The 15,736-nt window shown below is 42.2% G+C and overlaps 1 protein-coding gene across 14 annotated transcripts in view; it reads right to left on the bottom strand.

Moving 5' to 3' along the window:
* The window catches only part of DLG2 (discs large MAGUK scaffold protein 2), a 1,094,951-nt gene that overhangs the window by 906,516 nt on the left and 172,699 nt on the right, over positions 1-15,736 (bottom strand). For 8 of the 14 annotated variants that reach the window (XM_075416649.1, XM_075416588.1, XM_075416597.1 and 5 more), the window contains one exon: positions 11,551-11,625. The exons of 4 other annotated variants lie outside the window; for them this stretch is intronic. In XM_075416649.1, coding sequence (XP_075272764.1) covers positions 11,551-11,625 — 75 coding nt within the window. The remainder of the gene's footprint in view (positions 1-11,550; positions 11,626-15,736) is intronic. 2 more of the 14 variants (XM_075416688.1, XM_075416741.1) reach the window with 1 other exon arrangement.

The raw sequence follows: 15,736 nt of genomic DNA, 5'->3' as shown, positions 1-15,736 counted from the left end.
AGTAAAGGGGCAAGTCCAGGTAGACTACAAATTCTCGAGTGATTCACCCGGTTTTTTCACTCAGACTAATCTTTAAATAGTGGCTTTTTGTGTTTCATGCTTTATCTTATCATCTTTACGCAGTAGCAGAGACCAACACAGGATCACAGTGGAGGTTAGAAGAGTGTGACTGAATCATTTCCAAATTCTTCAGTGACGTTTTACATAATGGTGTTCCCTGTAACAACAGATGACTGGGTTCAGTCTCCTGAGTTTTATCCCCTGTCCTTCAATCCAGTATTGCCATTCTGCTATTGTCATGATATTTAAATATTTCTAGGTGGCTATCCCATGTTAGAAATCACTGCTCTTCACTCATGACTGCTTTTTTCTGATTACCTATTCTACAATGATAAATGTTTTAAAAATAGTAAGTGTTTATCTAAACAGGATTTTCCCGCTCTAAGCACCTCAGAAGCAAGGACACTGCAGGGAAGAAAAAAAACTGAGAGCTATTCTGTGGGTGAAAAGAGATCACCAAAATTAGGAAGAGCACTCCCTTACCCCTCCCCTTCCATCCCAGAAATAATTCAAGACCCAGCCTTCACTCAGGAAATCCCAGACTGGTGACAGCAAAGGGAGTACCACAGCAGTCAGATTGAGAGGCAGGTGGCACAGCAAAAAAAGGATAGGAGCTGAACACCAACAGGTTTAGATTAGCTGGAGGCAGGGTCAGAGAGTTATTTATGCAGCAGAGATCTGAACAACCGGGGTAAGCTCAGGAGCTGGTGCCAGAGGCAAGAAGAAGGAGGTACTAAAGTGTCTGTATGAAAATACATATACAATATACATAGTATGGATTTGTGGGAGGAAAAGATTCAGCTTTTCTGTGGTTTTGCTTTTTCTTAATTATACAGCATCCTATTTTAGATGCTTCCACTCTGCATTATAAACAATTCAGAAGAATAAAGAATGCATAGCCTCCAAATGTAGCTGCCCCTGGAACTCAGCTCTCAGCAGACAGTGACAGCAGAGCAGATTGCAGATCTGATGGCTCCTACACCCTTTGGTTGTCCTGCTGCTCTACAGCTAGAGCACAGCTCACAAACTGAAAGTAAATCACTGAGCAAAGTGGTGGCTCAGGCTGGCAAAATAAGGTATCAAAACCCTTTCCTGAAGTTCCTCCGTTACCTATGATGGCAAATATTTGTGAAAATGTCTCTTCCCCTTCCACAAAAGAATAACATCCTGTTTTGTCATCCACTGCTTTGTTACAAAGCCCCAAGGTTTTTCCAAGAGCCAACCAGTTGTATGGTACAGTAAAATGGTTTACAAAAATGTGGCACGATGCTTGGACTAATTAGCTCTGTCATGGGGGAATTACTTTGGGTGCAGAACTCATTCCAGAACTGACACGTTTGGTGTACTTCCACACAATGTAGCCATGTTGGCCACCCTGAGATGCCCAGACACTAAGGAAACACAGTGAAGTATCCAAGGTAAGAAAGGAGACATGGGCTTACTGTGGGTTAGATGAATAGGTACTATTAGAATGACTGATAGGATGCACCTGAATACATAATTAATGCTAAACACTTCAAACAAATATTTATCCCTGTGACTTCACATACATGGCGATGCTTCATGCAAAAAAAAGCAGGTGCCCACCCAGAAAAATTCATGCAGGGACACTGACCCATAGAGATGTGTACACAAGCTTCATTGAGACTGCAAGAGTCATCAACAAATAGGGCTGAACTAGCACCTCTAGGTTTGCGCAAGGCTCACATCCCAGGAAGGGATGATACAACTCAGGTCTGCTTGCACAGACAACTGAAGATCTAGTTTGCAAACCCCTGAAAATACAGGATCTTTAGATCCTTAATTCATAGTTTTCCTGTGACATATAATGGTTTATTAATAATATGATTTACAGGCACTTTCCCGTTTACATTTCTTGCTTCCTTAGAGCACCCAAAACAAATAAATCAAACAAATCAAACAAATCCTGATTTGGATGACTGTTCCCAACTGTAAAAAAAAAAAAAATGTCCCAAGCAGCAGAGAAATGAGTATTTCACAGGGAAGAGTAACATCTATCAGCCTTTGTAGAAGAGTTTTATATTCATGTCTTCAGAAACGCCTGTACAACACCTCCCTGACACATAGGCTGCCCCAGTCCCAGGGCAGGATTCCCGTGCTCGTTTATCGTGGCATATGAGTGATATCAACAGGGTCAAAGGGAGGTTCCCCAAGCACTTCACGGGAGACATTGAGAACTTTTCAGGAATAAATCTTTAGAGAGCACATTCGCTAGGACAGCTATTCACAGCCATTTATGTGATAAAGAGAGACCTTCAGGTTTCCACAGCCCTGTAAGTGTAAATGGCATTACACAGTATGTACATAGTGAGTGAATAACAGGACTTGTAAGCTAAAGGTACAAATGAAAATGCCTCTAAAACTTATGGTCTATTATAGTTAAAGAGATTTTTTTTTCCCAAGGTATTAAGGAAAAAGGTGCTTGGTATAATACAAGGTTATGAGATGCTGTAATACCTCTATGGCTTGGGCTGTGCCTGGATCCAATCCTGTATCCATGTGCATTTTGCCTGGAGGTCAGTGGCAGCTCTACCTACCTAAAAAAGGATAGCTATAACAAGCTGCTTGTTTGGGGTAGCCTAGAAGGAAAGCCTTGTAGCTGAGTGTCTGATGTAAGCCACCACTTTGCCACAGCCTTTTGCAACACTGAGAAAATCCCCTGTCCTGGGACACATCTTCAGTTCAGCCACCTGTATGACAGCTAGTTGCATAGGTCTCCTTTACCATTAATCAAGAGAAACACACCCTTCAATAGCCCAATTCATACTTTAAAGACCAGCCTAAAGGTGAACTGCACCTCAAAAGTGTTTATAGCTCTCCTGGACAAATGAATTTCACTTTCAGTATCTCTACCAAATACTGCTGAACAATCACAGAATCATAGAATCATTACAGTTGGAAAAGACCTCTAAGGTCATCTAATCCAGCTGTCCATCCAACATGACCATGCCTGCTAAACCATGTCCCAAAGTGCAATATCTACACTTTTTTTGAACACCTCCAGGGATGGGGACACCACCACTGCCCTGGGGAGCCTGTTCCAATGTCTGACCACTCAGTAAAGGAATTTTTCCTAATATCCAATCTAAACCTCCCCTGACGCAACTTGAGGCCATTGCCTCTTGTCCTATCACTAGTTACCTGGGAGAAGAGACCTGCCTCACTACAGCCTCCTTTCAGGTAGCTGTAGAGAGCAATAAGGTCTCCCCTCAGCCTCCTCTTCTCCACACTAAACAACCTCAGTTCCCTCAGTCACTCCTCATAAGACTTGTTCTCTAGACCCTTCACCAGCTTCACTGCTCTTCTCTGGACACATTCCAGCCCCTCAATGTCCTTCTTGTAGTGAGGGGCCCAAAATGAAACACAGTACTCCAGGTGCAGCCTCACCAGTGCCAAGTAGAGTGGCACGATCACCTCCCTACTCCTGCTGGCCACACTATTCCTGATACAAGCCAAGATGCCGTTAGTCTTCTTGGCCACCTGGGCACACTGCTGGCTCATGTTCAGCTGGCTGTCAACCAGCACCCCAAGGTCTTTTTCCGCCGGGCAGCTTTCCAGCCACTCTTCCCCAAGCCTGTAGCGTTCATGGGATTGTTGTGACCCAAGGGCAGGACCCAGCATTTGGCCTTGTTGAAACTCTTACAGTTGGCCTTGGCCCATTGATCCAGCCTGTCCAGATCCCTCTGCAGAGCCTTCCTACCCTCAAGTAGATCGACACTCCCGCCCAACTTGGTGTTATCTGCAAACTTACTGAGGGAGCACTCAATTCCCTCATCCAGATCATTGACAAAGATGTTAAACAAGACCAGACCTAAAAATGAGCCCTGGGTAACACCACTCATGACCGGCTGCCAGCTGGATTTAACTTCCTTCACTATCAATCTCTGCACTCGACCATTCAGCCAGTTCTTTATCCAGCAAAGAGTACACCCATCCAAACCATGGGCAGCTAGTTTCTCCAGGAGGATGCTGTGGAGAACAGTGTCAAAGGCCTTATTAAAGTTCAGGTAGACAATGTCCGCAGCCTTTCCCTCATCGACTAGGCAGGTCACCTGGTCATAGAAGGAGATCAGGTTGGTCAAGCAGGACCTGCCTTTCATGAACCTATGCTGGCTGGGCCTGATCCCCTGGTTGTCCTTCACATGCCTGGTGAGCGCACTCAGGATGAATCACTCCATAATCTTGCCCAGCACCGAGGTCAGGCTGACAGGCCTGTAGTTCCCAGGATCCTCCTTCCAGCCCTTCTTGTTGATGGCTGTTACACTGGTGATCCTCCACTCATCTGGGACCTCCCCTGTTAAGCAAGACAGATGATGGAAAGTGGCTTGGCCAGCTCCTTTGCCAGTTCCCTCAGAACTCTTGGGTGGATCCCATCCAGCCCCATAGACTTGTAAGCATCTAGGTGGCACAGCAGGTCGTTAACAAGTTCCTACCCATTGTCTTCCACAACTGCTTCAGCCACAAGTTTTTTCTATACAATTCTACAGTGCCAGGCACAAGGAAGTTCCTTGCTAATGTGCAGTTTCCAGATACCATCGCGGCATGAGTTACTGAACACAAGTCACTGTCCTGCTCTTCCACTTGAGCCCCACTTCACCTGTTGGTTACATGCACATACACTTTTTTTTAATTTATATGATGAACATGTTCAATTTCCTAAAACAAATTAAATCACTGCCTCATTTTATGCCACAGAACATCTGAGAGAAAAATAATGAGAACTATTTAGCTCACCTTACTGGAGACTAGAAATACTTCTAAGCAGTTATAATAATCATATTTGCTTGTTATTGCAGGGTGTAAATAAAGAATGAAGCTAACTTTGTTTTTGTGTATATCTCGATAAACTCAGAACATTTCAATTGCTTGTGTTTGACCATACCATGGAATTCCCCATGTCAGGAAAGCGTGGCTTTTGGGTAGCAAATTCTCTGGCATATAACCCTCTAGCTATGTATTTGTTATCAGAAAGACTATACTCCAACAGTGCTTTTCCTCTAGGAATAATAAATAATAAATGCTGTGGAATTTGGATGTGCACACTGTTTTGAAACTTCAGTGATACTGTCAAATTGTTGCCTGGCTAAACCAGTACTTAAAACAGAATTTTAAAATAGCGTCCAGAAGAGTATGAAGTTTTGCTTAATTATTTTTTTTTTTGTGTAGAAATCTCATGAGTTGCAACAATCTTAAGTAGTTAAATCTATATTTGTTTTTCTGTAAAAGTTTACCTGTAAGTAATTGTTGTCATAAAAATCAATACGAAGTTTCAGCTTAAAGAAAATTTCTATAACCAAGTAAGAAATATTTTGTTCTAAATTATGCACTGCTACACTTCTGTGACTGGGACTGCTGTAGAAACATCCTGGTGCTTTCCATAAAACAAATTAAGCAATAACGACAGCAGATATCCTATACATAATGTATGCTTAATGAGGTTACTCATTGTAAATAACTCTTGAAAAATATTTCCTGATGATGATGTCAAGCAGCTCTGTGGGTCAATGTGCAAATAATGGTTTTGTACAGCTTCATGTTTATCATACCAGTTTTTAAATGAATTATCACGTTACCTTAAGGGTTTCTGAGCTTGTTTTGCAATTGTGAAACCCCTCCCTTGTTTCACTGGGATCACATGAACTGAAACGGGAGGAAGGACCACGTATGTCTTAAATTAAGTATATATATTTCAACGTCAAGGGGTTATTACCATTTTAAAAAATCTTCTCTTCCCTTTCTTCCCTATTCTTTGACAAAATAGAGGAGTAAATGGCTTCTTTTGCCCTATTTCTCTCAAAAGTTGCTCCTGAGCCCTTCTGTTAACACATACTCTGCTAGCATCTGCCTCTGTCTACCCAAGCATGAAGTATTCGCTGCTCTGCTGGGATCTGCTGTGGTTTGCTGCTAATCCAACACTACCTCAGTCTAGCTGGAACTTTCCCCACTGAATCCATAAATCAGATTACAGGAGGGATGTCGCAACTCCTCAGCACCTCGAGCTACAGCCAACAACAACAGGAACAGCACGTTTTTCCCCAGGGAAGGCTGGGGAAGGGTAGTGCAAACGAGAAGGAAGCATCAAAGAGCTATCCAAGGGGAAGTGGGATTTAAGTGGCTATTCTAAATGGCAGCTTTGTAGCTGGCAATTGGTGACAGACTGAGCAGAGTGCAGGGTGCAGACAGCCTTTTTAAATGGTAAAAAGGTGGACAGTAAACTGCCTGGAGCACTGGGCAAGGAGGGGTACAGAAGACCTTGGAATGAAGATCTGCAGGAATATAGTGACCCGGCAGAAGCATGCATCGCGTTACTTTAATACCTCCTCTAAAAATAAAGCTGAGTTTTAGCACTCAAAATTTTCCATTACCACCAGCACTGAGGTGAAAGATAGAAGAACAAAGCATTGTATTAATAGCTCAGTTTTCAAATATTTCACATTGGCCACAAAAAACATTCCCCACCACCCAGATTGTCTGTGGAATTTATTAGCCAACAGGGTTTTAATAGAAAAAGACTTAAAGCTTAGAGAGAGAGAGAGAGAGCCCCTGCAAAAGGCACTTTCTGGAGTGCAGAGCTATTTATTTATTTTATAGAGCACATCTACACAGGAGAGGACGGGACATCGTTACGAGGCACAACGCGAAGTCCCAGGAGGGAGCTGAGTCCAGCCAAACAGAGCCATTTATTTGTTTTGTGTTTAAAGAGAGCAAGATTGATTTCAGAAATTATTTTTTCAGACTCACAGCCTTAAAACAAAGCAGAATATGCATGTTTCAATATGTTTCTGCTTGGCTCCATTGCATAATACTGTGTCAGAACATTCTTTACATAGAGCACAACCATCAGAGCTAACATACAGGCATCTTCCAAAACTATGAATTTCTTAAAAATACTCCTGCGAAATGAGTCTTAATACAAAACCCTTGATTAGTTTGAACCAGGAATGTTTATGCGTGAACTCCCAGATCAGGCAAAATTCAGATATTGTGCAGGGCATTGGTGAATTCCTGTCCCTCCAGTGTTCCCAATAGACTGGAAAAGAGAAAGCCATGTACTGATCTATCCCACTTAAACAGAGCAATAATATCCTGCACCTGTATGCAGGTTGAAAGAGGAGTGACTTTTGCTCTCTTTCTGTCATGGATATAGGTAAACCAAGGGGCAGAATGACTGAGGGTTCAGCTGCGAAGCAGGCTGGCAGCCAAAATTTTCACTAAATTTCCACCGAATACAGCATCTCTGCAAAGCTGAAGCCCAGGAGCTATCGCAGCACACACGGCTGCTGCGTTTCCCCTGTGAGGACCCTTGTTCAGGTTTCCCTACACTTCAAATCGCTGTCCCCTTCTTCACATGGAGGGGACAGCTGATGCCGAATGAGGCTCTGCTTAGGGCATGCACCTGATCCTTCGCCTTTTGTGCCCACACGCCCTTTGCCACCCTCTCCTGCTGTTTCTCAACGGCAGAAAAACTCTCCAACAGGGAATATTTTGGTGGAAGGGGACGAGGACAGCAGCCCAAGGAGCTCTGCTGAGACTGCAGCAGGGAAAAGCAGAGGGATCCTGTTAATGCTGCAGGGTCAGGTAAGGTGAATGTTTGCACTGAATGCTGAACTCAAAAAAAGTCAACGGGGCTGGAAGAAAAGACAACCACCAACCACCAATGTTTTTGCAACACAGGTGCAGCCTGTGATACTTCATTATCTTTGCATAATGGATCTAGCTAGTGAGCAACCCCAGCGATAGGAGGGTTTAGTATGCTAAAGAGCAGTACAGTGAACTCCTTTTGGAGTATGTTATAATCAAACACTACAATCCTTCAGAAGACATGACTAAAAGTGCAAGTGCAGACAAAGCCACCCTTAGGTAATTCCCTTGATTAAAATTCTCTAACTTAAAATGAATCTAATTAAGGACACTGTGAAGGCACAGAAAGGCAGTGTTCACTTCTGCCCTCTTTCACAAATGGTGAGTTGCCAAACAGAATTGAGAATCTTAATTGGAAGAATCACCAGTAAATTCAAAAAGGATGGTAAATTAGAGGCTGCAAAGTTCAGACTGTTACATAACAGCACTGCTGCCAGATCTCCTGTATCTTGCATTGGATGGGAAAGGCGCTCCCGTGAGAGGACACAGTGCTCTTTATAAAAACTGCTGAAAAAGGAGGGAAAAACCTAGCCCAGACTCATGCCGTCCTGAGTGATGTAGCCAGCAAATTCGATGGAAGAGGATAGCCTTTCCACCAGTTTGCTTTTCCTTCCTTCATTATTTGACACCGTTCCCTGTGCCCCTCGAGAGGCATCCAAACGCACGCAATGGTCATCTAATGGAGTTGTCACAATCAGCTAGATCTCAGGTTTTCTTTTCTTTTGATCTTTCAGTCCTTCTATAGCTGGTAATATGCTTTGATGCACCACTGGAAAGTTTAATCTCCTTAATCAGCTTTCTATCAAAATGCTGACATTTCACAGATATTCTTCTCAGATACAAGCAAGGCAGTTAAAAAATACTTTTGGAATAAGATGGTGAAAAACACTGGACACCTAGAAGTTCACTTCTGTCTGATTTAATTTTCCCCAACTGTCTGCATTAGTCTTCCAACAAAAGAAATCTACTGAAGTATGGTAAAAAATGCTTACAAATACCTGGTACAGATAAGGTAGACAGAAAAATCTGTTTGGCTGCATAGAAAATGGTTTGATACAAAAGAAATAGAATGTACTTGGGAATTGCAACTTATCTGTGGAGTAGTGCTGAGCTCCTTCACTCCATTCAGCTCTTACAATCAAGCAAAATACAGATGGAAGCAAGCTCCAACTAGGCAATTACTTCAAGGATCACATGTTCTATTCCACATTAAAAAAAAATAGCAACTGAGTGGTTGAACTGTATTCTAATAGTAAAGTGAGGTGTTTTTCACAGACTCATAGAATGCTTTGGGTTGAAGAAGACCTTTAAAGACTATCTGGTCCAACCCCACCCTGCCGTGGGCAGGGACATCTTTCACTAGATCAGTTTGCTCTAAGCTCCATCCAACCTGGCCTTGAACACTGCCAAGGAGGGGGGAGCCACAGCTTCTCTGGGTAACCTGTGCTAGTGGCTCAGCACCCTCACCATTAGTAATTTGTTCATTATGTACAATCTACATCTACCCTCTTTCAGTTTAAAACTGTTACCCCTTGTCCTAGCCCTACAGGTCTTGGTAAAAAGTATCTTTTCTATAAGCCTCCTCAGCCTTTCCTCATAGCAGAGGTGCTCTAGTTCTCGGATCATTTCTGTGGCCTCCTCTGGCCCAGCTCCAACAGCTCCAGGTCTGCCTTGTGCTGGAGGCTCCAGAGCTGGACACAGGACTCCTAGTGGAGTCTCACCAGAGCGGAACAGAGGGGCAGAATCCCCTCCCTCAACCTGCTGGCCATGTTGCTGGTGATGCAGCCCAGGACACAGTTGGCCTTCTGGGCTGCGAGCTCACATCGTTGGCTCATGTCCCATTTTTTATCCACCATTACCTCCAAGTCTTTCTCCACAGGGCTGCTCTCAATCCCTTCATCCCACAGTCTGTCCTGATACTGGTGATTCTTTCAACCCACATGCAGGATGTTGCACTTGGCCTTGTTGAACTTCATGAGGTTCGCACAGCCCCACTTCTCAAGCCTGTTAAGGTCCCTCTGGATGGCATCCCTTCCTTCAAGCATATCGACTGCACCACTCACCTTGGTGTCACCTGCACATTTGCCGAGGGTGCACTTAACCCCACTGTCTATGTTGTTGATTACAATAATAAATAGTATTCATCCCAGTACAAGTTTCCACTCCAACAATTTAAAAATAACAGTTCTTGGAGTTAGTCTGATCTTAGACCACTTCTAGTGCTAACAAAGACAACAAAGCTTGATCCTCAGTTTACCATTGTTTACCACTTGTGACAATATAGAGATGCGCAAGACAGCAAGTCTTTAGATATTATCTGTGCATGCACACAAATCTGGTGTAACAAGAGACAATCGAAGAATACTCAATCTAAATGCTTTTATTTTTTACAGTTTAGGAAACAAATATCCTAAAAATACCCAAAGCATTTAAAGCCCCTGTGTGAAAAATCAGGTATTGGTGTTTGTGGAAATCATTGCATGCAGCTGCTCCTGACTTACTACAAATGCCCAGCACTCTGATTTCTCAGAGCACCACACTACCATACTTGTGCTCACACTACAATCTTCTTAACATAAACAAAAAAAAATAAGACCACATCACAAAGTATATCCAAAGCCTTTGAGAATGGAAACTAGTAATTAAGAAGAGTTACTCACTAGTTACTAGGCTAGATCCTCACCTGGTAAAAACCTGTTTAGCTCAACTGTTCAATCAATACTTTTAAGTGAGTCTATTTTAATACAGATCAACAATAACATTAATTTTAACATATTATAAGGACAACTACAGGTTTTGCAATCACTTGCAAGATTAGCGAGAGACTGAGGGAGAGTGAAAACTTAAATTTGTTCCTCATTCATCTACTCGTAAAAGGTGACAAGTTGATAGCTGTGGACCAACATCATGCTGTGGTCCAAAGCCAAAGAAAATGTCAACTAAATCCTGCCAACTCCTCAGCTGAGATAAATCATCATAGCTCTATTAGTCAGACCTTCGACTTCCAGCATCCAAGGATTTGGCTCTATCTACATTGTATGTTCAGACAAGATATAAATCAATGCAGTGTCAACTTGACTGCAGTTTCTTTTTTCTCTTGAAATACTACTGTGTCTTTGATAGTTAAAAGCAAATCTCACTGAAGTCATCCAATTGGCAGGAGGAGGAAAGCATTTAGAAAGGTCATTTCCTATAAATCCAGCAGACTAAAGTTCACTCACTGCCCATCATCCCAAAAAACTGTTGTTACCTACACTAGGCAAATTTTCTCACTTATTAGTCCTTAAAGCACTTGGAATCATCAGTCTTTCTTTTTTCAATGAGACAGTGGAAAAGAAAAGATGCATCTTCCCTCCCTTTTGTCACCACCTGGGTCTGGGGACAGCCTGGTGCTTTAATCATCAGTCATTTCTGGCAGACCCTGCAGGTGCTTATGGATGAATTCCCACAAATTGTGTCCCTGACCATGCAAAACCAGCAGGCTCCCAGTCATCATGCTCAGCTGGAGCCCAGAGTTACAGCCATCAACAGTAACTTCACATTCCTCTGAGCTGGACACCACCACCAACCATACGACACTTACCACTGATCCCCATTGCTCCATGTGGAATCAGTTAAGCTCCTGAAGAGCTTCTGGAGAAGCCCTGCTAAGCCACTACCCAACTTTCAACATCTCAGGCTTCCTAAGGCATTTGGTCTAGCCTTAGGATTTGTATCTGCTCTTTCTCAAATGCACTGAGTATGGAAATTTTACCCGACAGGGCTGCTCAAACAAAGAGACTTACCATTCAGTCTCTCAAATCTTTGTATTAAAAGGCTCAGACTTACGGTAGAGTGCTGAATGGGTATCCAGGCAGGTGTTTCGACTGAGCATTTGTGGGATGGGCATCTGCCATGGCTCTGCTGCAAATAAGTGAAAACGGCATTATACACAACACACTATGTGCTGCAAAGAACTAGGCGCAATGGACTCCATTCCAGATGGAGCATCTAGGAGTTTACTACTATGCATTACACCTCACAAAGTCATTTTCCACTGTCACGTAGGGAAAATAATCTGCAGTTTGCAGGACCGAAAATGCCTCAACAGTTACCCTTTAATTTTGCTTTGAAGTTCTCAGTTATGTGGGTGAACATATCCTTCATCCACTCTGAACCCCAAGCATGTGCCATCTGGCTTCCCTCCGCACTCGAGCATTCAGAGAACCACAAAGGAGCTTTAGGTAGTAGGTAAAGATTAGCTTTTTTCTCCCCATTTTATGGCAAGCCATTTCCATTAGTCCTCTCTGAACCAGTGATAGCTGCAGCTTGAACAACCCCAGGGATATTTTCCAGGAGGAGTAAGTCTGTCTCAAGTTTTTCGTCTGTGTTTCTTTGCCAGCGGAACGCTCTGCTTGCTCCCCAGATTGGCCCCTGGAGGACGTGGAGCAAGCATCCGAGGCTCCTGCAGTTCCCTGAAACTTCACAGAACCCAAAGAGTGAGGCACTAATTTAAAGTCTAATGTTCCACACGGCAGTGCAAGATACACCTATCAGGCCTTCGGGCTGATCTTCCTGTAATTTCCCTTGCATTTGCAGTGATTCAATTACATTTTAGCAAATGTTTGGAGCCCATCAGAACAAATTGCACAGCAGATTGGGTCAGAGTCCCTGAAGAAAAGTTCAGGATAAATTCTGATGTCTGCCACCATTACTCTCAGCATTTCACATAAGAGTCAAACTATTATTTAGTTCCCTGAAATGGAGGACTTTCATAATCATGTGTGTTTCTGAAGCTGGAAATAATGTGGGAAAAAAAGCTTCCTTCCTTTTATTTTCATTTCAGCCAGATACATCACAAGCAGCTACATTACACCTTTCTTTTCCCCATGCTGAGAGCAAAGGAGAGCAAGCTCTGCAAAAACTAATGATTAGGCTTCACGTGCTTTTCAGTTGTGAATCTGATTTAAGAACGTTAACTAACAAAGCACTATTAGTGCTTTGGTCTTTATCTCCAAAAAGTAAACATTTGTAAATATTGCAGTACTAAATAAATTTATAAGTTTAAAAAAAAAAAAGAAAAACTGCATATCTGTTTCAGCTTTATATTCTCCAAACCTTAAAAACTTGTTATCTTTTATATTTTCACCCAGACAACTTTAAGGAATATTCAGAAAAACAGATAGCAAGCAAGAAGCATTGTGCCTTTAGATTAATCTTTAGAAAGCCTTGCTTAAAAGAATTTTAAAATTCACCGCTATCACGGCAGCAATATTCTGTGGGTGTGTATTATCTCCTTCAAGGAAGGAATGAATGTAACAGCAAACTATGCAATCCTATCAAAATAATAAAACTACAAACTAATTTTGATCAAAAGACTGCGTGAAATATTGGTAATTATGTTTTCCTTTCTTACACAATTGTAGGTCTTCAGTCTTTAATCCAAGTCAAGATAAAGGCAAGAAAATTAATAATTTCCTTTGGACAGAAAACATTTTTCTGATTGAAGAGTCTGGTCTGACAAACTCAGGTAACCATGTTTAACGTGTTTGTCAGGAGAGTCCTCAAAAAGACTCATCACATTCTTAAAGAGGCTGCATCTGCACAATAAAAGCTCCAGATCTCATACCAGGAGGGGCCAATACTCTCCAAGTCTTCTTGACTTTGAGATTCATGCTAAAATAGCCCCATGGCCCAGAAACACCTGACACATGCTGCATATTCAAAGGCCAGAAATTCCGAGGTGACAGGGAATTGCTCACAGAAGTTCTCCAGAGTTCCCAATTTTTCAGCACAAGACCTGGGCAGAGCATGCATTGGGGCTGCAGGGTGACCTGCAGACTTTGGCCTTTCACAGCTGGATATTTTAATTACCTTGCTGGTAATATGACATGGCCCTGGTGTTGTCCAAGAAATGCATGTAATTCAAGGGCTAGGACTCAACACTTTTCTCCTACAGCTTTCTGGCATTTGGGGTTGTTTTTTTTTTTTTTAATAACTGCTGATTTCTTATTTGAATCATCACTACTTTTTGTACTGATGCGTAAAAAACAATGCTTTTCATCCCTTTCATATCTTACACCCTTACCTAGTTAAAGCAGTTCTAAGAAACAATGTTGTATATCAGCTGCTGGTAATGCTATTCTTCATAAAAGTGCTCTTTTTCTTTTTTTTTTAATCAGCCAAAAGCTCCACCTGTCACACCTAGAGACATCAACTAAAAAAAAAAAATTACCCAAAAGGTCAACACTACATGAAATATTCTGCAAGCATAGAAAACACATAGGAATTCTGAAAATCATTTGCAGACTTTAGAAGGAATGAATTCCATTTGATTATTACTGCTAACATTTTGACCAACTTAGGAGTTTTGTGAGCACAAGAACTGAAGACCATGGTCCACCACTACACTGGAAAGTGAAATACCTGAAAGGTGATGAAAATCCATCAGTTGAAATCTTTTTCTTTAGACGGCCTTCAAGGGAGAACAGAATTACCTGTAGTTTGCTTTTCATGTTTATTAATATTTGTATGCAAAAAGAGTATGTCTTGCCTTGCTGTTTGGGACAAAATGTTCCAATAAAAAGAGTTCTTCATCTGAAATGGAAAAAGAGACGCTGTTTCTCCAGACCTTATGAATGAGTGACTTCCAAAGTCTTGTTTTACTCCCTTTCTTTGAGGATACCCGGCCTCCTGCACTAAGCTTCACCCTTGAGACAGCTCCAGTGTAGTGACAGACACAGCTATCCAGGCGTAGGCTTTATCACAGCTTCATGCAATCAGAGCCTTCAAAATATGCAATAAGATATTCAGCTTGTGTAATTTTTGTATAAAGAGACCTTGGGACACAAAAGAATAAATCTATTCTCATTGTTGAATTCAGGATCAGTCATGGCTTTTTTTTTCTGGGTTGATGCTTTAAATCCTTGATAAATTGCACAGCAATAATCCAGTCAGGAAGCAATGAAGCAATGACCGAAGTCAGATAGCGATGCTAACCTCCTAGTCCATTAAAGACAGTGCAATTCCTTCTCTGGAGGCACTGTTACATGCAATTCCCAAACCAATAGCTTTATCAAGCATCTAGAAATGCAGGCTCCATAGGTCACCAGGAGACAGAAAAGCACCAACTTCATAAGACAAAACCAAGGCTGCAAGCCCTTCAGGGTCTCTGTGTCCAACCTCTACCTTCCTAGCATGCAACCTTTAAGGAAGCTTCATTCCTACATGCTTTTCTCAGTCAGGAGTTGAAATAACTGACTGCTGTTAGCACTGGTCAGAAACACTGGTAGAATGTATCTTGCAGACACTTTAATGTAATGCAGAGGGGCAGCATCAGTGCCCACTGTAGTAGTGCAGTGGGAAATATTGCTTATTGAGTATTGAATCGGAAGGTGAGAGCTTTGTGGCACTGCACAAGAGAGGTTTCAGCTGACAAAGACTCAGTTGCACATCAGCAAGCTCTGGGTGAGATTTCAAGGAAGAATTCCTCTTTTGTGTTGCGTGATCAACCATAGTGACTCCCAAGAGTGTTTGGAGGACTTTAAGAGCGCATACGTATAGCTTATTGCCACTTTCTCATAAGCAGGAAGAGATTATCTATGTATCTTCAACACCAAATCTGGACGGCCAAATATTGCCCAATGTGACTGCGACTGGAGACACATTGGGAGGCAGATCTTAGCTCTGCAGGAAGAGGCAACAAAATACAGAGAGGATATTTAGGAATACTTTATCTGCTAAAGGTTCAGGGCTCACTGAACTGAGGCATTCTTTAAGATCTGACTTAATATTCTTTCACAGAGAAGATACTAGTGATCAGAGTGAAAAGCAGTCACAGGAGTGATGCATTTTGTATCCACTAGAATGGCCAAGAACATGACTTGCAAATTATATACAAGTCCGTAAGTGAGGTCTCCAGTAGCAGAAGAGTTGGCTGAAGTCAAACCGAGTGGAACACACTTATCTACTCCTACACATCCTTGAAAATTATCTTCGCTGATGCAGATGATTCTCCAGAGAAATGAAAATTGTA

Source organism: Opisthocomus hoazin, chromosome 1 (genome assembly GCF_030867145.1).
Source record: "Opisthocomus hoazin isolate bOpiHoa1 chromosome 1, bOpiHoa1.hap1, whole genome shotgun sequence".
NCBI lineage: Eukaryota > Metazoa > Chordata > Aves > Opisthocomiformes > Opisthocomidae > Opisthocomus > Opisthocomus hoazin.
The sequence above is the reverse complement of the archived record's forward strand: the minus strand, read 5'-3'. Positions and strand labels throughout refer to the sequence as shown.